The sequence below is a fragment of the Schistocerca serialis genome, chromosome 8 (assembly GCF_023864345.2).
Source record: "Schistocerca serialis cubense isolate TAMUIC-IGC-003099 chromosome 8, iqSchSeri2.2, whole genome shotgun sequence".
NCBI classification, from domain to species: Eukaryota; Metazoa; Arthropoda; class Insecta; order Orthoptera; family Acrididae; genus Schistocerca; species Schistocerca serialis.
The window spans coordinates 551010660-551032738 of record NC_064645.1 but is presented as its reverse complement, the minus strand read 5'-3'; the positions used below and the strand labels follow the sequence as shown (position 1 = coordinate 551032738).

The following is a 22079-nucleotide window of genomic DNA, read 5'->3' as shown; positions in this document are numbered from 1 at the left end:
TTTTTTGTGGAAATGTCTGTTGTTCCTAATATACCGTGCTTCAATATTAAAACAATATATTTTCTTTGGCGCATTTCAGTGTAATTATTATTATTATTATTATTATTATTATTATTGTCACTGTGATCATTAACAACATACTGTAATGTAACAACAGTGTCGATGGCCTACAAATGTACAAAAAATATGTGTGAGTGGAAGTGTTCCCCCCCCCCCCCCCCTTTCCCCTCAGTATTTTATTATGTTGGGTAATATTGACCCAAACAGTACATTTGTATAGTTAAAGTGAACAGAACAGCAGGGTTAAGGAATGAAGGCTGAGAAAAGTGTAACAGAAGGGAAAAGTTACTCATTGTTAAGTAAAAAATTTTAGTCCGACGAGAAGAAAAAACAAACAGTGCAGGCAACAGATAATGGCATCAAGTCTTTCATAAGAGAAGACACTTGACATGTCATAGCAGACCAATAAAAGAAAGTACTGGGAAATTAACAGATTGCAAAAGACTATTAAGGAAGGTACCAATGAGTAAGAGAGGAAAAAAGTAAGAAAAGTGTTTGCATAGTAAAGTTATGGATGGTTATGGACTCGAATCATATACCCTAGATCAGTTTTGCATTTGTGAAGTTCTGACATCTGTGTTGGAGAGTATGTCAAGTTGGTAATAATCTTGCTGTTACATCTTTTAATATGTTGCAGTTGTGTACTGGTTCATGTGTCCACACAGTGTTACAAAAAGATTGATGAGGTTTGTCCCACTGTTTATCTATCTGTATTGAGGTGCTACACATTGAAACAGACAAGCAGTACAGTTGGTAATTGTTTAAAAAGAAATTCACTTGTCACTAAAATCACAAGGAGGCAGAACGGCTAGCCAGTACTTAAAGAGTCAAAATTCCAGTACTTACCACAAAATCTAGTTTCAGAACACTATAATGGTCTAATGACAGCTTCGTTCATCACTTGAGTCACTTAATAGTCCATTACCACATGAGTACCTCAGAACTTCTTTGGTGGAAACTTTCCATATGTGATCATCTTAACTCTCATTAGATTCATGGACTTAATTTTTACTTTTCTCATGCCTTATACTTCCGTTCCTTCTATTCTCAGTATCCAATTCTTTCTTTTACTTTTCTTTTTTTTCCCTACATCCCACCCCCACCCCCTCCCCGCACCCCCCACCCCGTGCCCCCACCCCCGCCCCCGCGCATCCTCCTCATTCTCTTATTTATACCCATTCTTACTGCTTTTCTGAGTTTGTGATTCTCGCCCCATTAATTCTCGTACTTATTGATTGCATTCTTTTCAGCATATATCTTCGCAGTACCTCAGGTAGTGTCTGCTGCCTACATTGTTGGATTTTCATTTATGTAGTCTGAAATCTCTCTCTTAACTCTAGATGTGCTCTTTTCTCAAGCTATTTGTGTGTTACTATTCCTTTCATTTTTGTCCCATCATCTGTTGTTCTATGAAACTGAAAACTTAACTCTAATTTTCGCACTTTTTCTCATTTTTAATTCTTATGTTCTTTACCCTTTCAAATATTGATTGATTGGTTGATTAATGGGAAGGAGTAGATTCCAGAGTCATACTCCTATTTTAAATTAGCAACACTATTAATTGTGTTTTTAATGGATGATATTAAGATAGACTATATGGGTTACATTGTCAGTTCTTTGTTCACTTCCTCTTATGGTTAGGTACGAAGCATTCGACTTCCATGCAGAGTGCCGTGCACTTCGCTGGGACCGTCTCAGCATTCTGCTGGATCGACTGTCTCATGAACAAGATGAATTTGGAGTTTTTCTCCTGACTCGTGATGGAACCTTGGTGTCACAACAGGATGGTGTTTTTCGCACTAACTGTGTTGACTGCCTGGACAGAACAAATGTAGTGCAGAGCATGCTTGCACGTCGCTCACTTACACAAGTATTGCAGGTCAGTATTACAACACTCATAAAATTACTTTTCACAAGCTACGTATAAATAGCATTCTGTAATTTTTTTGGATATCACATGTTGTGTGTAGGCTGTGTTGGATTGTAATTACTGCATGGATCAACCGTGTACACTTATCTGTACAAACAACTGTCGTGAAGAACCTTGTTATGATAGCCATATTTTTTATTTCTGGCAATGTGTGCTTCTCAGTGAACTGCTAGGGCAAAATTGGCCAAATGCAAGTGTAATTATGTTTAAATAATGCCTATGCAAGAAACAATTCTCTTGGTTTACTCTGGCTATGCAGTCAAATCCGGCATGGCTTTCCATACTTCAGCCCCTATATTTTATAGTGGGCCAAGAGTCTTGTCATCTCTGTATTCATTATTCATTTATTGGGTTTCATAAAGCCCATGTAGATGTAGAACATTCAAAGATGTAGGCTGAGTCTGGGCATACATCAGTGAAATAGAAGCAACTAAATCTGTGTCAAAAGAAGAATTCATTTGAGGAAACTATAAAACTGAGGCGGAATGAGTGATCAATACTTAGCAACTTCAAGAGGAAAATTCTTATTACTGCCAGTGGACACACACAAAAGTACAATAAACTTTTCCTCCTAGTTCTAAATTGATATATTCATTTTATCTCTCTCCTTCTTAAACCATCTGTCATATCGTCTCTGGACTCAGGCTGGCACAGTGCTTGCCACCGATCTTTGGCCTGCACTCTCACAACAGGTGGATTCGTGTCTTCCTGGGGTCAGTGATCTGGGTCTCCTCTCAAATTTTCTCTAACCTATCCCTCTTGCCTCCTCAAGAAAGGAAGTAATATTTCCAGAACCTAGAATAGTCTCCGTATTTTTGTGTGTCTACTAGCAATACTAGCAATACTAAGAGTTTCACCTCCTGCATGCAAGTACCTCCCAGTCATTCTGTCATGTAATCACAAATTAAATATTTGCACTGTATTAACAATACACCATCAGATTATTGCTTTATACAATTTGTCCTCATGGTAATAAAATGCTGCTGCATCCTTATTTGCATTAAATTAAACAGCTGCTATTTATCTCCTATAGGTAACTTAATATTTACAAGATTGATTTGACTTGAACAAGGAGATACAAAAAACATTGACCCCTCCCACTGCAGCCCACATAAAAACAGGGTTTATTGTGCGGATTCACTACCTGAGTCTAAAGCCAACCAGTACTCTTGAAGAATAGTAGGAGGTCCTTTACTAGTCCCTTATTAGACACAATTTCTTCAGGACTTAATGACCCAAATGTTCTGTGTCTTTTGATCTCCTTTCGCATTGGAAGATGAGGTGTGTGCGATTTCATCATCATCATCACACAGACTACACCTAGGATCTTCTTTCTCTTTACCTGCCAAGTGTAGGTGTGTCTTAAAGTTTCAACAGCCTGTCAGTACCCTACCAAGAGGTCAGTCTGACTCCTATTTAAGCCAAAGATTACAGAACTTCTCTTAAAACATGGCTTTGTCATCGTTAGTGTGCCATGTTTTAGTTTTTGGATCATAGTCCAATATTCTACATGCTGCCTTCCAATCCAGTTTCACAGTTTTAAGTTTACCACCGGCTTAGCGATGGTGAGGATGGGTTCCAGTCCAGTAAGTGGAATTGTCAAACCTGTCCTGGACAGTCTATCAGCTTGTTCAATTTCACTGATTCCCGAGTGACCAGGCACCCATAGCAGGTTTATTCTGTTGCTTTCACCTATTCTCACAAGGGCTTTGCGGCATTCTGCGACAATGTTTGATCTCACTGCTGGGGCTGATGGAGGTTTCAGAGCTGCTTGGCTGTCATAAAATGTAGGTGCTACAATCCTCGTAGTACCTATGCAAATTCTCCTCCATTGGCACTCTGATAGCGGATATTTCTGCTTTGAATACTGTCACCAGCTTCCCTAGAGAGATTGCACTCTCTAGTCTAGGGTGAATCCCATACACTGTGGCTCCAGTCTTTGTCTGTTTTTCACCACAATGTCTTCTGCATGATGTCATGGTTCATTCTTCCACTGCCCTCTACTTCCAACTGTTATGTTGGAAGGTTTATTGAAGCAGCTGGTAGTTATTGTATGTCAGTGAGCATTTCTCTGATCATTCCTGTACTTATCTCATACCCTATTTTGCTGTGGAATTTGGGATATTCTAAAGATGTCCAATTAATTTCAGTTTTTAGCATTTACGCTCCTGACGCTGCCTCCATTTTGACCCACTGGGTGTAATAGGAGCATGGCCAGCAGTAGGGGTTCTGCTTATTTCATCTGTAATTGCATTACATGAATATATTGGTATTTTTCAAACAAATAGCGCCCCCGGTGTAAAACCCGTCCCATCCACCTTCCCACCACCACCTACTCCAATCCTGTAACCCAGGAGGTGTACACGATCAAAGGCAGAGCAACGTGTGAAAGCACCCACGTGATTTACCAACTGACCTGCCTACACTGTGAAGCTTCTATGTGGGAATAACCAGAAACAAACTTTCCATTCACATGAATGGACACAGGCAGACAGTGTTTGTTGGTAATGAGGATCACCCTGTGGCTAAACACGCCTTGGTGCACGGCCAGCACATCTTGGCACAGTGTTACACTGTCCGGGTTATCTGGATACTTCCCACTAACACCAACCTGTCAGAACTCCAGAGATGGAAACTTGCCCTTCAGTATATCCTCTCTTCTCGTTATCCGCCAGGCCTCAACCTCTGCTAATTTCAAGTTGCCGCTGCTCATACCTCGCCTCTCTTTCAACAACATCTTTGCCTCTGTACTTCCGCCTCGACTGACATCTCTGCCCAAACTCTTTTCCTTTACAAATGTCTGCTTGTGTCTGTGTATGTGCGGATGGATATGTGTGTGTGTGCGCGAGTGTATACCTGTCCTTTTTTCCCCCTAAGGCCGGTATTACACTATCAGATTTCTTTGTCCAATATCTTTGTCAAAGATATTTGATAGTGTAATAGGGACTTTGTCAAATGTCGTCCAATATTTGATCAAATCTAGGGCCTCGCTGTATATTTGATCAAAGAAACCGCTTGTCTTCTGTTCACTGCAATGTGACATGTTACCACATGGAGCTCTAGCATCGCTGCAGTATACTGTCGTCTGTAGTGTTTTTATAACCATTGCCGGTAAATACAATGAGTGTGTGCCGACAACTACAAAATTAATAGAGATGTCTGAAGCTGATGAGGCGATTTACAACGTGAGGCAACCCGGAATACAAAAATAGATTAAGAAGATTGGAGACCTAACCTGATCTAACCTAACCTAACCTAACATAACCCTCTCCTGTAGCAAGGAATGGGAGTGTTATAGTGAGCCTGTCTTCAGAAGATGTAGCAGTTCTTAAGTGAATATTGTGCTTTGTGATATGAGGATACACTTCATTGAGCACATACAGAAATGTATGCTCATCCATTCTTAAGTAATTGTTGTACGACTTGACGTCTTCCACTGTAAGCTCACGTAACAAGTTTTGTTGAATGCTTTTATCGTGTCGTCGTAAAACCCACGGCTTCACCCAGATTAGATTAGTTTTTCGTTCCATAGATCCGTGCTGAGGAGAGCCTCGTGGATGTGGAACATGTAGATTTTTTTAAGCTGATATAACAATACTAATAGTATGAATAAATACAATACATCATTTGTTTCTATTAAAAATTTCGCCAATGGAGTAAAAGGAGTTGGCCAGTAGTAAGTCTTTCAGGCTCCTTTTAAACTAATCTTTATTTCTAACTAAATTTTTTATGTTTCCTGGCAAATTATTGAAGATGAGTGTTCCTGAGTAGTGGACCCCTTTTTGAACTAAAGTAAGTTGGTTGGTTTTGGGATTAAAGGGACCAGACTGCGATGGTCATCGGTCCCTTTTCCAAATACTAAAAACACCCACAGAGAATAAAAACGAGTAACAGAATAGATCACAGACGCTTTTAAGTCCTTGTGCAGATCATTTTTGTTCCTGGTATTGTATGTATGAACTGAGTTGTTTGTTGGAAAAGGAGATATATTATTTACGACAAATTTCATTAAGAAGTAAATATACTGAGAGGCAGTAGTTAGTATACCCAGATCTTTGAAAAGGTTTCTGCAGGAGGTCCGTGAATTTACTCCACAAATAATACGTGTTACACGCTTTTGGACCTTGAAAACTTGTTTGACTTCAAGGTTTACCCCAAAATATTATCCCATATGACATTATGGAATGAAAGTATGCAAGCTTTTTCATTTTTATGTTTCCTATGTCTGCTAACACTCGAATTGCAAATACAGATTTGTTAAGGCCTTTCTGCAGTTCTGTGGTGTGCTCCTCCCAACTGAATTTATTATCAAGTTGTAATCCCAGGACTTTTAAGACTGTCAACCTCGTATGTATGGTTCCATTTTTTCCCCCACTTCTTTTCCGCATGTGCACACAATGCAATTGGAGTACATAGAACTGCTGCGGTTGTAACAAGTTGTTGTCAGCCATCTTGAACTTTGACGAAAAATTTGATGACGGTGTAATACCCCCTCTAGCGCTACGTGAAAGATCTTTGTCAAATATATTGGACGGAATATTGGATCACATCTTTGATCAAATCTTTGACAAAGAAATTTGATAGTGTAATACCGGCCTAAGGTAAGTCTTTCCGCTCCCGGGATTGGAATGACTCCTTACCCTCTCCCTTAAAACCCACATCCTTTCGTCTTTCCCTCTCCTTCCCTCTTTCCTGATGAAGCAACCGTTGGTTGTGAAAGCTTGAATTTTGTGTGTATGTTTGTGTTTGTTTGTGTGTCTATCAACCTGTTGGCGCTTTCTTATGGTAAGTCACATCATCTTTGTTTTTAGATATAAATATTATTTTGAGTTGATATAGATTATTTATAAGAATAAAAATACCGATCAGAGCTTCCTAATTAATTTTCGGCATGTTGGTTCTATTTTATCTTGATACCTAGGAGGAAATGTAGGTATTTTACATACAGTGTTGCATTTAGTGTCTGACTATTAATGTCTAGCAAGTCATTGTTGCTTATTTGAAATTGCATAATATGACTATCTGTGAGATTAAGACAAACTGTTTGCTGTGAACCAGTTGTAGGCCTTTTCAGCTGTCAATTAGGCTGTGTTAAATGATATTCAATTTGTGCTCTTGTTAAGCATGCTTTTGTCACTATCAAATATAAGACATTGGAGAAAATTCTGGCCATTTGTTCAGGCAGCAAAGTTAGTGTCCAGGCACTCAGAAACTGAAATTAAGGGTAACAGAGAAAAACCAGAGATGTTGAACTCCATTTTCAAATGTTCCTTTACTAAAGAAGGTTCAAGAATACAGCCCCATTCTATTCTCACACCACAGCAGAGATGACTAATATACATATTAAACAATGGAAAATCAAGGATGGAATAATGTAATATCATGAAACAGATGGATTGTTACTCACCATATAGTGGAAATGCTGACTTGCGACAGGCACAACAGGTGCGCAAAAAAAAAGTAAGATTTCAACCAAAAGGTCATCTTTTGTGTATGTCTGCAATCTAATTCAGAAGGAGGTCTTTTGAATGGAAGCTAATTTTTTGAGTAGTCTTTTTGTTGTGCCTGTCTGAGACTCAGCAACACCACTATACGGTAATACAGATATTAGTGTCAGCTGGACTGAAAAACAGCTGAAATCATTAAAATTGAAAAAGCCTGTAGAATCTGGTGGAATCCCTCAATTTTATAAGGTCCATTGGGATATCTTGGGACCAGTGGCTAACTGGGCCTTGTTTCTTTCTTCCACAAAATGTATGAGGCTAATATCAATTCAGGCAGTTGGCAGTGCTGAAAGATGATGGAATCACTCTTCAACAAGCAGTTTAATGATTATAATTGTTGTGATTTACTTGAAACAATTATGTAGTGCAAAGTTTTCATAGAAATATGATGACATATTGAGCTCATGAACTAATTACAGGTTCACTGCAAATATTAAGAAAATTACTGTTACCATAGCATAAATTAGAAACATAATGGAACCTGGAAATGTTACTGCCGGCATGTGTCTCTTTTTTAGGCTATAAGCTTTGATGGGCTGCCCAGTTACCCTATAAAGCTTTCAAAAATGGGGTAAATGGGCCATGTGCTTGGGTTATCTGAGCCCAGCTTGCATATCAAGAACCAAATATCATTGTGTGGAAGTGATGGGAATAATGATTTAATGAGACATTCTGAAGGCTGAAGTTCATAAAAAGGTGGAGAAGTAATTATCGAAGTATTGCAGTTTATAAGAGCATCATGCCTGTCAAATTGTGATGATGGGTTGTTTCTACAAAGTGGTATTGTTGACATATTTACAGTGAATGGACATTAAATAATGTTTTTTATGTTTTAAATCAAAAAAATTGCTATAATGGTGACCTGTGTTTCTTAGATATATTTTGCAATATTTCATTAATTTATTATTTTTTGTCATTTGCCGCACAGAAGCTCGGCCTCCTACAACAAAGTCAGGCTGTTCAACAGCAACCACTCCTCGAGTACCTCTTCAAGCAGGTGTGGGCCGACAATGCAGATGTCCTCAGTATACAGTATTCGGGGACTGGTGCTCTGAAGACTGATTTCACACGTACTGGAAAAAGGACTCGCATTGGTCTTCTGCGAGATCTTGTCAATTCTCTAACCCGCTACTGCAAGAACAATTTTGCTGATGGTTTCAGGCAGGTTAGGAATCCCATTATGCTCATTTCTCTCTCTCCTTCTCTCTCTCTCTCTGTCTGTCTGTCTGTCTGTGTGTGTGTGTGTGTGTGTGTGTGTGTGTGTGTGTGTGTGTGTGTGTGGGCGCGCGCGCGCACCAGCCGGAGTGGCCGAGCAGTTCTAGGCGCTACAGTCTGGAACCGCGCGACCGCTGCGGTCGCAGGTTCGAATCCTGCCTCAGACATGGATGTGTGTTATGTCTTCAGGTTAGTTAGGTTTAAGTAGTTATAAGTTCGAGGGGACTGAAGTCCCATAGTGCTCAGAGCCATTTGAACCATTTGTGTGTTTGTGTGTTTGTGTGTGTGTGTGTGTGTGTGTGTGTGTGTGTAGATGAAATGTAATTCGTAAAAGAGAAACATTTTATTCATTCTTCTTCTACTGGCTGACCTTCCCGCCTCTATTTAATTTTTTGTTATGAAAGCCCCTAGCCCACCAAGCCTCTTCATTCCTCTCCCTCACCCCCCACCCCCACCCCACCCTTCTAGAACACCTCCTTTCACTATCCCTAACGATCGTCCCCTATCCCCACTGCTTGAACCCACCTCCTCCACAATCACTTCACAGACCCCTCCCCATCTTAACAGAATGGAACTTTAACTCATGTAGATAACAATGCGGTAGGTTAGTGTAGGAGTTTGTAAATGTAAGATTCTGAGTGGATAGGGATACTGTGATTACATGTGACGATAAAATGCATGACATAGGAGAAAGAAAGTGGCAACTAGCTGGACAAATCAATTGTAACATGAAGCAGCTACTTTTATGCAGAATACTCTATTTTGCGCATTTGAGATAAAGTGAAATTAGCAAAATGATGTAATTCCAAACTTAAAAGAGGCAGTGGTTTCTGTTTCACTGTGTGAGAAAAGTCTTATAAAACTGAGCTGGGAGATGTCTGAAAAGATTGTGCAATGATATCAGTTGTATTGCTGCTGGTTACCTTTATCCCATCCATTATCAGTATTTAGTTAATTAGTTTATACGCTGATTTGTTAAGTTGGATCTGGGTACCTAACATACTGAGACACGCTCATAGTGGCTTCCTTACTTTACAGGATGCCATTGACTTGTTTTTGGGTCGCTATCAAGTACAGGATGGTGAGGGTGCTGCTCAGCCATGTCCTCTGGAGACTGAAAAGGGATGGAAATACATCACTGTGAGTACTGTTCATTTACTCTGTGTATTTGTTGATAATTTCCTGTTGTAATTAATGGTTTTCTCATTTGTGACTGTTGCTTTGCAATCTGAAAGGACTAGGATGGGTCTTTCCAATTGTGTATTCCCTAGACCACCTCCTGCATTTGTTTATTGCTTGAGATAAGTGAATACAAGAGTAGTATGTAGAACAAAATTATGGATTACAAGCAGATGACAAGAGAGCTAAATACAAGCTCCACAAATATGTTTTCTTAGTATGTAGAAAGATAATGCTGCTACAGTTAACAATAATAGGCTGTTACATTTTCTGCAGCTTTTTCATTGTAGTTAATTGAGCATTTCACACTGACCAATGCTTGAACTTTTTAACACTTTCCTCTTACCATGAAAGTTCTATTAAAGGCAAGTGCACACACTATACACATTTAAATAAAAAAGAAATAAACTGATACACGTGCCTGCCAGTTCCTTCTGTTTGTTTACACAACTTGTATTGCACTCAGTTGCAATCATCAACATTTGTCTTTCACTTTTTATTATTATTTATTTTCATTATATATTACAGTAGCTTATGCAAATGGAAGATCCTAAATGACCTTGTAGTGCCTCAAGAATTTTGGAGAAAATTCTAGAAACACTCGGCCTTCAACCGTCTCGAACAACCGATATTTTAGGTACGAGTGCGGGAGAGTGAGAACGTTTCTACCGATCCACCTGTCTCTATGTGCAGGTCGGAAGTTTGTTATTAGAAGACTGTAAGAGGGATGAGTCACTGACGATGACAACCAGCGCCACAGAAGACATGAGGAGAACTCAACGAATAATTATGTCGCATTCTTTGATGTGTTAGTGTCTGTGGTGATTGCAAAACAGACTATTGAACAGTTGAAGATAGATTGCTATGCACATTCATGTATTGGACTCACTTAAGACTATGAACAAAACGAGACACATGTATGCTATTTGAATGTGTTAAATGAGTCTAATGTGTAAGGAGTAAGTTAGCTTGCAGAAGTTATTATCTGTGAAAGTTGAAAATATAAAATGATGGAACTCAAAAGTATTATATGAGTACCAAAATTATTTCAAGGATAGAGAAGTATTTTAATAAATTTCCTTAACCAGCTATAGCCTTCAGAGAAGCAGCTTGTAGGAAATCGACATAACTGATTACCCAGGGAAGAGGATCGGCTACACCCAACGTACAAGTTAACTGAATTGAGAGATGTGTGTGCCTTGCAACCCAATACCACACTGTCTCTTGTTGTCCGAAAATGTTAGAACCTATAGACACACATTATGCTATTTTATGCACACATGCAATGCTAACTTTGTCTCCATTTTATTTGTTCATTTGGACAACTCGCACCCCATTGTGCAGTGATTTTCTCTGTTAACTGCTTAAAATGTGTGCCATATTTTGTTGACTTAACAGTATTTTCAAATGGGCTACTAAGTGTGCTACTGAAGTAGTTGAGTATCTTAACTGATGTTTTCTGTGGTGTGTCATTTATCTGTTATACAATGTCAAAGAAGGAAGGGCCAAAATACTCCATATGAGATTAACGAGATTAACATACTCGGGTTGAATTATGAGATCAGAACACTCACTAGAAAAAGCTGGACTGCTTGGAAGAACAGAAAGTTAAAGATATAGAAGAAAATCGAGGAGAAAGTGAATAGAGGGTGCCAAAGAAAGCATTGGAATGTCTCTGGAAAAATTGATGGCCAAAACAACAACCAGGCGTGCCTGGAGGGAGATCTTTCATCATATCACCAGGATTCGAAGATGATGGAACATAACAGCAGCAGCGGCTAACTCTTGGACTGTAGTTTTAGTAGAGCACCAACACAGCCTGGCGATGACAGTAGGGCAAAAGAGTGGCTGAGAGAGACATTGAAGGGATTGAGATTGTTTGTATAGCCAGGACCGGCATTATTTGCGGCATAGTCCAGTTATTTTCAAGTGACAGGTAGCAGCAAGAGGGTCATCTTTCAATATTGGGAGTAACTATGTGATATGGCTCATACTGTTCATTTGCAGGGACAGGAAAATTTCACAAAAATGACAGGAAGTTGGCAGTTTTGGTGAAATAATGCAGAATCGGTGGTTTTTACAAAATACCATCATATTGTTGCTTTTTAAGAAATATTGCGGAGTTTGCTGTTTCCCATACAAAGAAATGTGTTTGTAACTTATAGTTATTGATGAAAAAAAAAAAAAAAAAAATTGATGAAAAAATACACTGAATTTGAAGACAAACACTAACTTCAAATTTGGCATGAAAGTAACTTCAAATTTGGAATGAAAGTAACTTCAAATTTGGCATGAAAGTAACTTCAAATTTCAGATTTATCAGGGAAATAACCCTGAATTTGGCGAAAACAGTTATTCCAAATTCACATAAAAGAGTAACTCCAAATTCAGCTAGATGAGTAGCCCTGAATTTCAAGAAAGTAACACCAAATTTGGCAATAAATGTCGTTGAGCTCTCCAATAAATATTGGTGAGCTTGGCAAAAAATATCGCCAAGCTTCACAAAAATACTGGTGAGCTTGGCAAAAAATAGCACTGAAATTGGCCTCAAAATAAAACAATTTTTCCCATCCTTATTTATAGGTCACTTAGCTATATATGTCGTGTAATGCTATCTTCATTACCCTGTGGATGTGAAGCACCCCTGCAGTGACTAACCAGATGTCTTCATTTTCCCCCTCACTCTGGGCAGCATGCCACTATTGTAGTGGGCTTATCAACCTGAATAGTATAGGAGTGCTAATGTTTGTTGGGGACTGATGACCTCAAATGTTAAGTCCCATAGTGCTCAGAGCCATTTGAACCAATGTTTGTTGCTGAAATCAGTCTTGTATTGTTATTTGATCTTGGCTCTTACATGGTAATGGTAATGCTATTATTATTATTATTATTATTATTATTATTATTAACTTGATTTTCCACATGTTCACTTTCCCTTTGAAGATTGTACTACTTGCTTCTTGTACTCAGCCCAGTACTTTTTCATTTGTTCCGAACACAGTTTTCTTAACTCATCTGAAATCTCTACTGGTCATCAGTGCGTCATTTCTGCAGAAAATTTATGATTCATAAGGAGAGTGTTAATTTTGCTTTTGTTCTCAGCATCAGTAATTCTAAGTTCGACTGCTTCAAGATCTTGCAGAATTTCTTTGACTCGCCGTCCTCCTGTATTATTTCCGAGACTTCTCATAACTAGCGGTTTTAAAATCCTGCTGTCGGGCAATCGTAAGATGTGATAGAAATATGAGATTCTTTTCTTCTTCATTGTGCTGGTGATTGGGTCAACTCACAGTAGATAGTTTCATTAGGGAGGATTCTCCAGACTCCATCAACCTGGTATTTTTTATTGATGCATGTTCTGATAATTCTTCATACAGTCTTGAGGAGTTGATTGGTTCTTCTTTCATTTTCAATTTGAAACAAAGTTTCACAGACATAAGTTCCTTCTGGGAGAGTTACAGTTTTGTAATGTTGGATTTTAGTGTCTGTTGACAGGCATGTATTATTATATGTTGACCAGGTTAGAAATTGTGCTTTTTTTTCATTTTGTTGATTCTATTTATCCCTGTTGCTTTTTCACCCAAGTTGTGCAAAATAATTTCTCCAAGATATTTAAATTGTAGAACTATGTTAATTGCTTGATCATTTATGAAGATTTTATCTGTGCAAAGAGGGTTCATAAGTATGATTTCATTTTTCTCAAAGGATATTTGTAATTCTATTTTTGAAGCAATTTTTTGAAGACTTGTAATCTGAGCATGAACTACTTCCATGTCAAGGTCCAAGAGAGCTAAATCGTCAGCAAACCCAAGGCAGTTTGCTCTTATTGCTGGTTTTCCTCAAATTTTGATTGATTTTACATAGATTTTCTTTTTGCCAGATTGTCATGATGTAATCGAGGACCACATTGACAAGCAAAAGGGACAATCCTCGCCTTGTCTGAGACCTGTTTTTATTGTGAAAGCTTTTGACATTTCTTCTCTAAACTTGACCTTTGAATTTGTGTTAGTTAAAGTTAGCTGAATGAGTCTTACCAATTTGGGATGGAAGCCATATGCTCTAAGGATTTTTAGAAGTGTGGTTCTATGAACATTATCATTTTTATTTTTTTTTTAAATTTATGAATGAGATGAATAACTGTTGTTTCTGTACTTGTAATACTCCATTATTAGTTTCAGGCTAAGAATTTGGCCTGAGCAGCTTCTGTATGGTCGAAATCCTCCTTGATACTCTCCAAGTTGTGGTTCCATAATGTTTTGATCCTATTGTAAATTATGCAGGAGAAAATTTTGTATATGCAGTCCAGAAGGGCTATTCCTCTGTAATTATCTGAGTTGGTTTTACCTCCTTTTTTAAATAATGGGTGTATTATTCCTGAGATCCAGTGCTCTGGAATTTTCTCTGTGATACACATTTCAATTCTATGTTGGTGGAGATTTATGACTGCAGGTTTTCTAGCATTCTTCCAGATTTCTGCAAATTCGTGGTCTTCACATCATGACTTACAATTTTTTAGTTCCTGAATTGCAACCTCTACCTCATTGATAGTTGGAGGATATGTAAGGTCTGGGGTGATTAAAATAGGTGCTTCAGTGTCTACTTGAAATGTTTCCAGTGAGTCATCACAATTTAAAAGTTTGTTGAAAGTCTCTGCAAGGATCCCTGCATTTTCTTGATTACTATGCGCCAACTTTCCTGACTTCTCTCTCAGCATTAATGTTGGGGACTCATACTTTTTAAGATATCTTCCAAAGGTTGTGTAATAATGTCTTGACTGTTTCTTCTGGAAGATCTCTTCTATCTTTTCTAGGGTATTTTTAAGATGTTTGCATTTTGTGTGTCTGATGGATTGACTTTCTTTGCTTAATTAGTTCTAGATGTGATTCTTCAGACTTTTGGGCTTGATGCTTTTTCCAAGCTTGGTGTCTCCTTTCTAATGCCTGGTCACATTCTTCATTCCACCACTCATGTTTCTCCCTGGGATTTATTGGAGCCAATTCTTCTGCTATAGATTTTTATTTGGTTGTTAATTCTTCTGGCGTATTATATTTGATAGACTGCGAATGGCTGAAAGCAAGGGGAAACTGCAGCCGTAATTTTTCCTGAGGACATGCAGCTTTACTGTATGATTAAATGATGATGGCGTCCTCTTGGGTAAAATATTCCGGAGGTAAAATAGTCCCCCATTCGGATCTCCAGGCGGGGACTGCTCAAGAGGATGTCGTTATCAGGAGAAAGAAAACTGGCATTCTACGGATCGGAGCGTGGAATGTCAGATCCCTTAATCGGGCAGGTAGGTTAGAAAATTTAAAAAGGGAAATGAATAGGTTGAAGTTAGATATAGTGGGAATTAGTGAAGTTCGGTGGAAGGAGGAACAAGACTTCTGGTCAGGTGACTACAGGGTTATAAACACAAAGTCAAATAGGGGTAATGCAGGAGTAGGTTTAATAATGAATAGGAAAATAGGAATGCGGGTAAGCTACTACAAACAGCATAGTGAACGCATTATTGTGGCCAAGGTAGACACGAAGCCCATGCCTACTACAGTAGTACAAGTTTATATGCCAACTAGCTCTGCAGATGACGAAGAAATTGAAGAAATGTATGATGAAATAAAAGAAATTATTCAGATAGTGAAGGGAGACGAAAATTTAATAGTCATGAGTGACTGGAATTCGAGTGTAAGAAAAGGGAGAGAAGGAAACGTAGTAGGTGAATAAGGATTGGGGCTAAGAAATGAAAGAGGAAGCCACCTGGTAGAATTTTGCACAGAGCACAACTTAATCATAGCTAACACTTGGTTTAAGAATCATGATAGAAGGTTGTATACATGGAAGAACCCTGGAGATACTAAAAGGTATCAGATAGATTATATAATGGTAAGACAGAGATTTAGGAACCAGGTTTTAAATTGTAAGACATTTCCAGCGGCAGATGTGGACTCTGACCATAATCTATTGGTTATGACCTGTAGATTAAAACTGAAGAAACTGCAAAAAGGTGGGGATTTAAGGAGATGGGACCAGGATAAACTGAAAGAACCAGAGGTTGTACAGAGTTTCAGGGAGAGCATAAGGGAACAATTGACAGGAATGGGGGAAAGAAATACAGTAGAAGAAGAATGGGTAGCTTTGAGGGATGAAGTAGTGAAGGCAGCAGAGGATCAAGTAGGTAAAAAGACGAGGGCTAGTAGAAATCCTTGGGTAACAGAAGAAATATTGAATTTAATTGATGAAAGGAGAAAATATAAAAATGCAGTAAATGAAGCAGGCAAAAAGGAGTACAAACGTCTCAAAAATGAGATCGACAGGAAGTGCAAGATGGCTAAGCAGCGATGGCTAGAGGACAAATGTAAGGATGTAGAGGCTTATCTCACTAGGGGTAAGATAGATATTGCCTACAGGAAAATTAAAGAGACCTTTGGAGATAAGAGAACCACTTGTATGAACATCAAGAGCTCAGATGGAAACCCAGTTCTAAGCAAAGAAGGGAAAGCAGAAAGGTGGACGGAGTATATAGAGGGTCTATACAAGGGCGATGTGCTTGAGGACAATATTATGGAAATGGAAGAGGATGTAGATGAAGATGAAATGGGAGATACGATACTGCGTGAAGAGTTTGACAGAGCACTGAAAGACCTGAGTCGAAACAAGGCCCCCGGAGTAGACAACATTCCATTGGAACTACTGACGGCCTTGGGAGAGCCAGTCCTGACAAAACTCTACCATCTGGTGAGCAAGATGTATGAAACAGGCGAAATACCTTCAGACTTCAAGAAGAATATAATAATTCCAATCCCAAAGAAAGCAGGTGTTGACAGATGTGAAAATTACCGAACAATCAGTTTAATAAGTCACAGCTGCAAAATACTAACTTGAATTCTTTACAGACGAATGGAAAAACTAGAAGCAGCCAACCTTGGGGAAGATCAGTTTGGATTCCGTAGAAATACTGGAGCACGTGAGGCAATACTGACCTTACGACTTATCTTAGAAGAAAGATTAAGGAAAGGCAAACCTACGTTTCTAGCATTTGTAGACTTAGAGAAAGCTTTTGACAATGTTGACTGGAATACTCTCTTTCAAATTCTAAAGGTGGCAGGGATAAAATACAGGGAGCGAAAGGCTATTTACAATTTGTACAGAAACCAGATGGCAGTTATAAGAGTCGAGGGACAAGAAAGGGAAGCAGTGGTTGGGAAGGGAGTAAGACAGGGTTGTAGCCTCTCCCCGATGTTATTCAATCTGTATATTGAGCAAGCAGTAAAGGAAACAAAAGAAAAATTCGGAGTAGGTATTAAAATCCATGGAGAAGAAATAAAAATGTTGAGGTTCGCCGATGACATTGTAATTCTGTCAGAGACAGCAAAGGACTTGGAAAAGCAGTTGAACGGAATGGATGGTGTCTTGAAGGGAGGATATAAGATGAACATCAACAAAAGCAAAACGAGGATAATGGAATGTAGTTGAATTAAGTCGGGTGATGTTGAGGGTATTAGATTAGGAAATGAGACACTTAAAGTAGTAAAGGAGTTTTGCTATTTGGGGAGCAAAATAACTGATGATGGTCGAAGTAGAGAGGATATCAAATGTCGACTGGCAATGGCAAGGAAATCGTTTCTGAAGAAGAGAAATTTGTTAACATCAAGTATAGATTTAAGTGTCAGGAAGTCATTTCTGAAAGTATTTGTATGGAGTGTAGCCATGTATGGAAGTGAAACATGGACGGTAAATAGTTTGGACAAGAAGAGAATAGAAGCTTTCGAAATGTGGTGCTACAGAAGAATGCTGAAGATTAGATGGGTAGATCACATAACTAATGAGGAAGTATTGTATAGGATTGGGGAGAAGAGAAGTTTGTGGCACAACTTGACCAGAAGAAGGGATCGGTTGGTAGGACATGTTCTGAGACATCAAGGGATCACCAATTTAGTATTGGAGGGCAGCGTGGAGGGTAAAAATCGTAGGGGGAGACCAAGAGATGAATACACTAAGCAGATTCAGAAAGATGTAGGTTGCAGTAGGTACTGGGAGATGAAGAAGCTTGCACAGGATAGAGTAGCATGGAGAGCTGCATCAAACCAGTCTCAGGACTGAAGTCCATAACAACAATAACAACAACAGACCCTTCACCTGATTTTCCTAGTGTATTCATCATTTTTTGATAAGATGGTTGGGTCAAATTTTCTTCTGGTTTTTTCTGAGACCTTTTCTTTACCATTGGTGTTAATTTTTCTTTGATCTTCACAACATAGTGGTCTGACCCTGAGTCTTCACCCCTCAAAACTTTGACGTTGTAGATTTCACGATGGAGAAATTTATCCATGCATACATGTTCCAGTTGCCATTCATCCTTTCGTAAATCAGGGTGTTTCCAGGTTTTTAATTTGTGAGGTGTCCTTGTAAAACACGTTGATTTTGTGACCAGGTTATGGTTTCTACAAGTTTCAATTAACCTTGTTGGTCCATTTGTGTGCTGGCCATTTTCCGATGATATCTCTATATCTTTTTTCTTGCCCCAGTTGAGCATTGAAGTAATCAAGGAGAATTTTTATGTTTGTTGGAGGAATGTTGATTAAGACTTGATCCAGGAGATCGCAAAATTTCTGTGTTTCTTCTTTGCCCTTCAGAGTATTATTTTTTATGATTGGTGGGAGCTGTGCATTGATAATTGCGTATGTCTTATTTGCAGATTTCAAAGATAGACTTGCAAGTCTGGGGGACTGAGAGTTGGGTTCTATGATAGAGTCGATAATTTTGTAGTGTCTTGATCACTGTTTCTGATTTCTTGAAGAGCCATGATTACTATTTTGTGTTTCTTCATGATATCAGTGACAATTTTTAATTTTCCAGAATTCCCATCTCGCCATCCAAATTTATGGTTTTCATGGTTTACTGAAAATCAGTTCCACTGAATACCAGAATGTTTCCTTTTTTCCTTTCGTATCCATGTCTGGTCCAAAATTAAGCTCTATATAATGAATTTAACATTGATTGGAAGCAAAACTCTGACTTTTCCTATTAATGCTATTGTAGTCATCATTTTTCTCTATTGTGTTAATTTTTGCTTTCCTTCGTCAGTTTTATTTTTTAAACTTATTGAGCTCTCCTCTTCCTGGTTCATGGTTTTTTTTTTTCCCCAAATACTGATGAAAGTAAGGGTAGCTGTAACTTAATTTTGGTTAGTACTTTGTTCTTGAAGAAAGTGACTGATTACAGTGGTGTCAGCATTAAGATGCTGAACTTGCTTTTGGGAGGAGTGGGTCTAAAATCTACAGCTGTCTCCTAGATTTACATTTTTCATGGTTTCTCACATGTGATATAGGTGAATGGAAAAGTGGTTCCTTTGAAAAGGGCATGATCGATTTCTAGAATGTTTTTAAACTTGTCATCAACAGTGTTAAATTTTAAGCAACCTTTTGTGTTCCTTTGAAATATAATTCTCTCTATATCATTCTTAAAAACTGTAATGGAAAATATTTTATAAATAATGGAAGGAGCAAAGATAACAACTCACCCTTTAGCTGAGGCATCAAGTGGTAAATAAACAAAAGGAATATCGGAAATGTTACTAAGCTTGCTGATGATGCCGTCCTTCAGGGCTGACTAGTATAAAATATAAATACACTTGATCAGCTACATTGCTCAGGTCAACAATATTGTATCAGCACTGCACCTCAACCCAATGTAGTTGACCAGGACAGTGTAGCCATGCAGGTGTGTGTGTGTGTGTGTGTGTGTGTGTGTGTGTGTGTGTGCGCGCCTGTGTGTCTTTCTTGGTGTTTGTTTGTGTGTTTTCCACATCAGTGAAAAGCTTAGCACTGTTTAAAGACTTATTTATGTGCCTCCTGACCATTCAATGTCTCAACTGTATACTGAGTTTTGCCTTCTCTTCTTCCTTTATTTATATTATAAGAGCATATACGCATAAAGTTTGTCATTGAAATCAAAATAATTGATGCTTATAAAAGTTTTACTTTCATTAACACCACTGTCGTGTATTCTGGTAAGAAATGGTTGTTTATTCTTACAATACATTCTATGTTGTTGTGTATGGGACGCTATTGCTACATATATTACTCATGTAAGGTTGTAATAGTGCTACTATGTTTGGAACATTTACTGGTTGTATTGATTCACCATCTGTATTGTGTTTTAAATATGTCATGTTTCATTTTTTACTGCAATGTGAGCACTTTCTGTTCTTACTATGAAGTATGTACAGAAAACTCATGCTTTTATAATCTGTGATCTACTGTGCCCCTAACTTGTACTTTGAAATGAAGAGGAGAGAAATAAATGAAGAAATGTTATACAATGGATATGTTTATTTGAATAACTCAGATTAGAGAAAGTGGGAAGTAGCGCTATTAAAATTTTCCCTTCCTTTCCCATCCCTCTTCTTACCAACTCCCTCCTCTCCCCCCCCCCCCCCCCTTTCCCCTTTCCACCTCGTCTTCCCTCTTCTCCATCCTCCCCATTGCTAGTCAACTTTTCTTTCTACAGACTGCATTCTGATAGATAATTCTTGTAAGAAGTATGTTGTTAAAAACTGTGCTACCTATTTCTTTCAACAAGTATATGTTCTAGTTCTTGTTGTGTAACTGAACTGCATGTATCTTCTGTTACAGTTCCCAGTAGTACTGATGGTGGCAATAGCAATGTTCTTTGCGAACATTATAACGCCAACGGGTGAGTAACCTACACTGCCTAGACAGTCATCGTACATTATTAAGTGATTAACTTTTTTCCTTCAATAATTGCATCATCTATCGTCAAAAAGAAGGCAAATCTGAGACAGGATTCATATATTCAATATTAGTTCACACATTGCAGAAGGGGAACAATAGAGGGATCTTTAGCCTTGACTCAGTATTTGATGTGTGCCAGGTGTTACAATATTAACTTTGATTTTGCTAGTCCTTTTAACAGATTATATCTTGAATTAATGTTTCGTCTTTTTTTAAATGCACAAAAAGATATTTTTTCTCTCTCTATCTCTCTCTCTCTCTCTCTTTCTTTTTTTTCTTTCTCTCATAAGCTATCAGGCCTACTAACAGCATCTTTCAAAACTCCACTAACTTGCAACTCATACCATAAATTGCACAACATGCCTGCTATCTCACATGCAGAAAAATCTGTTGTTCACATTTACTTTCCACAATGAATTTTCGTTCTACAGCAGAAAGTGGAATGATTTGAGGCTTCCTGGGATATTAAAACTATATCTATAAAAACATTCAAAATTAGTGCTTTTCATCTCATTCTCCATTTGAATCTTAGTTATAAGCTTCCTCTGCGGGAAACTGACTATTTACATATCTGAGTTTGCCTTCAGGTGCTCATATGAGAGTTGACTCCATCTTAGTACACTGAAGCTGTGATTAGGTCAAACTCTTCACTATATCCATTCTCCAAAAGTGTGGTAGTTCTACAGCATTTTGGGAGAATATTCGTGAAGTTTAGAAGGTATTGAGAGGAACTAGAGACAAGTTAAAGCTTTTGGTCTGAGAGGCTTGTTCAGACAGGCTAGTAGATACCACTACGCAAACAAAAGACTGAGATCTACATTTGTGTCCCAGTGTGATAAACAATTTTGTCTTGGATCAAATGTTCAGTATATTATGCTCTCTGCCAAAGAGAAAATATAAGTTACCTAATAGAAAATAAACGAAGAAACTCATAAAATAGAAATTAGCATGTTATTACTCGGTGAAACGAACTGCAGACCACTGTTGTGGGAACTAAATTGATCAGGTTTGGTTTTCAAAGTTACCAGTCACCATATACATGAACAAGATAGCATCGTTTAGAAAAAAAGGCATACTCTGTTAAATTTTTTATGAAAAAAGTGAAGTATCAGGACTAATTTGACAAGTTGTTTACTCATATGAAACATGGATTCATACACATTACGCCATGAATATAAGATGTCACGAGTATATGAAGAGTACTGTTGAACAAAAGTGCCACTGAATGTTTAATTGTTGTTGTATTCTAGTCATTGGCTTATACATGTGTGGCATTGACATGTTGTATAAATCTCCCCATCCCCACTTGTTCATATATCTTGAGTGTAAATTTGAATTTGCTGGCACCCTGGCTTCAGTGAGTAATACAATTTATTTTCAGTGTAGCCACCATGTATCACATATAGTGCACTCAGTCAGTGTAAGGCATTTTTGGCTATT

The 22079-nt window shown here is 38.2% G+C and overlaps 1 protein-coding gene across 1 annotated transcript in view; it reads left to right on the top strand.

Annotated features, from left to right (window-relative positions):
* LOC126416668 (phosphatidylinositol-3-phosphatase SAC1-like) overlaps positions 1-22079 on the top strand; it is a 70463-nt gene that overhangs the window by 36825 nt on the left and 11559 nt on the right. Inside the window, exons 9-12 of the mRNA XM_050084468.1 lie at positions 1702-1939; positions 8423-8659; positions 9748-9849; positions 20520-20580. Of these exons, the coding sequence (XP_049940425.1) occupies positions 1702-1939; positions 8423-8659; positions 9748-9849; positions 20520-20580 (638 nt within the window). The remainder of the gene's footprint in view (positions 1-1701; positions 1940-8422; positions 8660-9747; positions 9850-20519; positions 20581-22079) is intronic.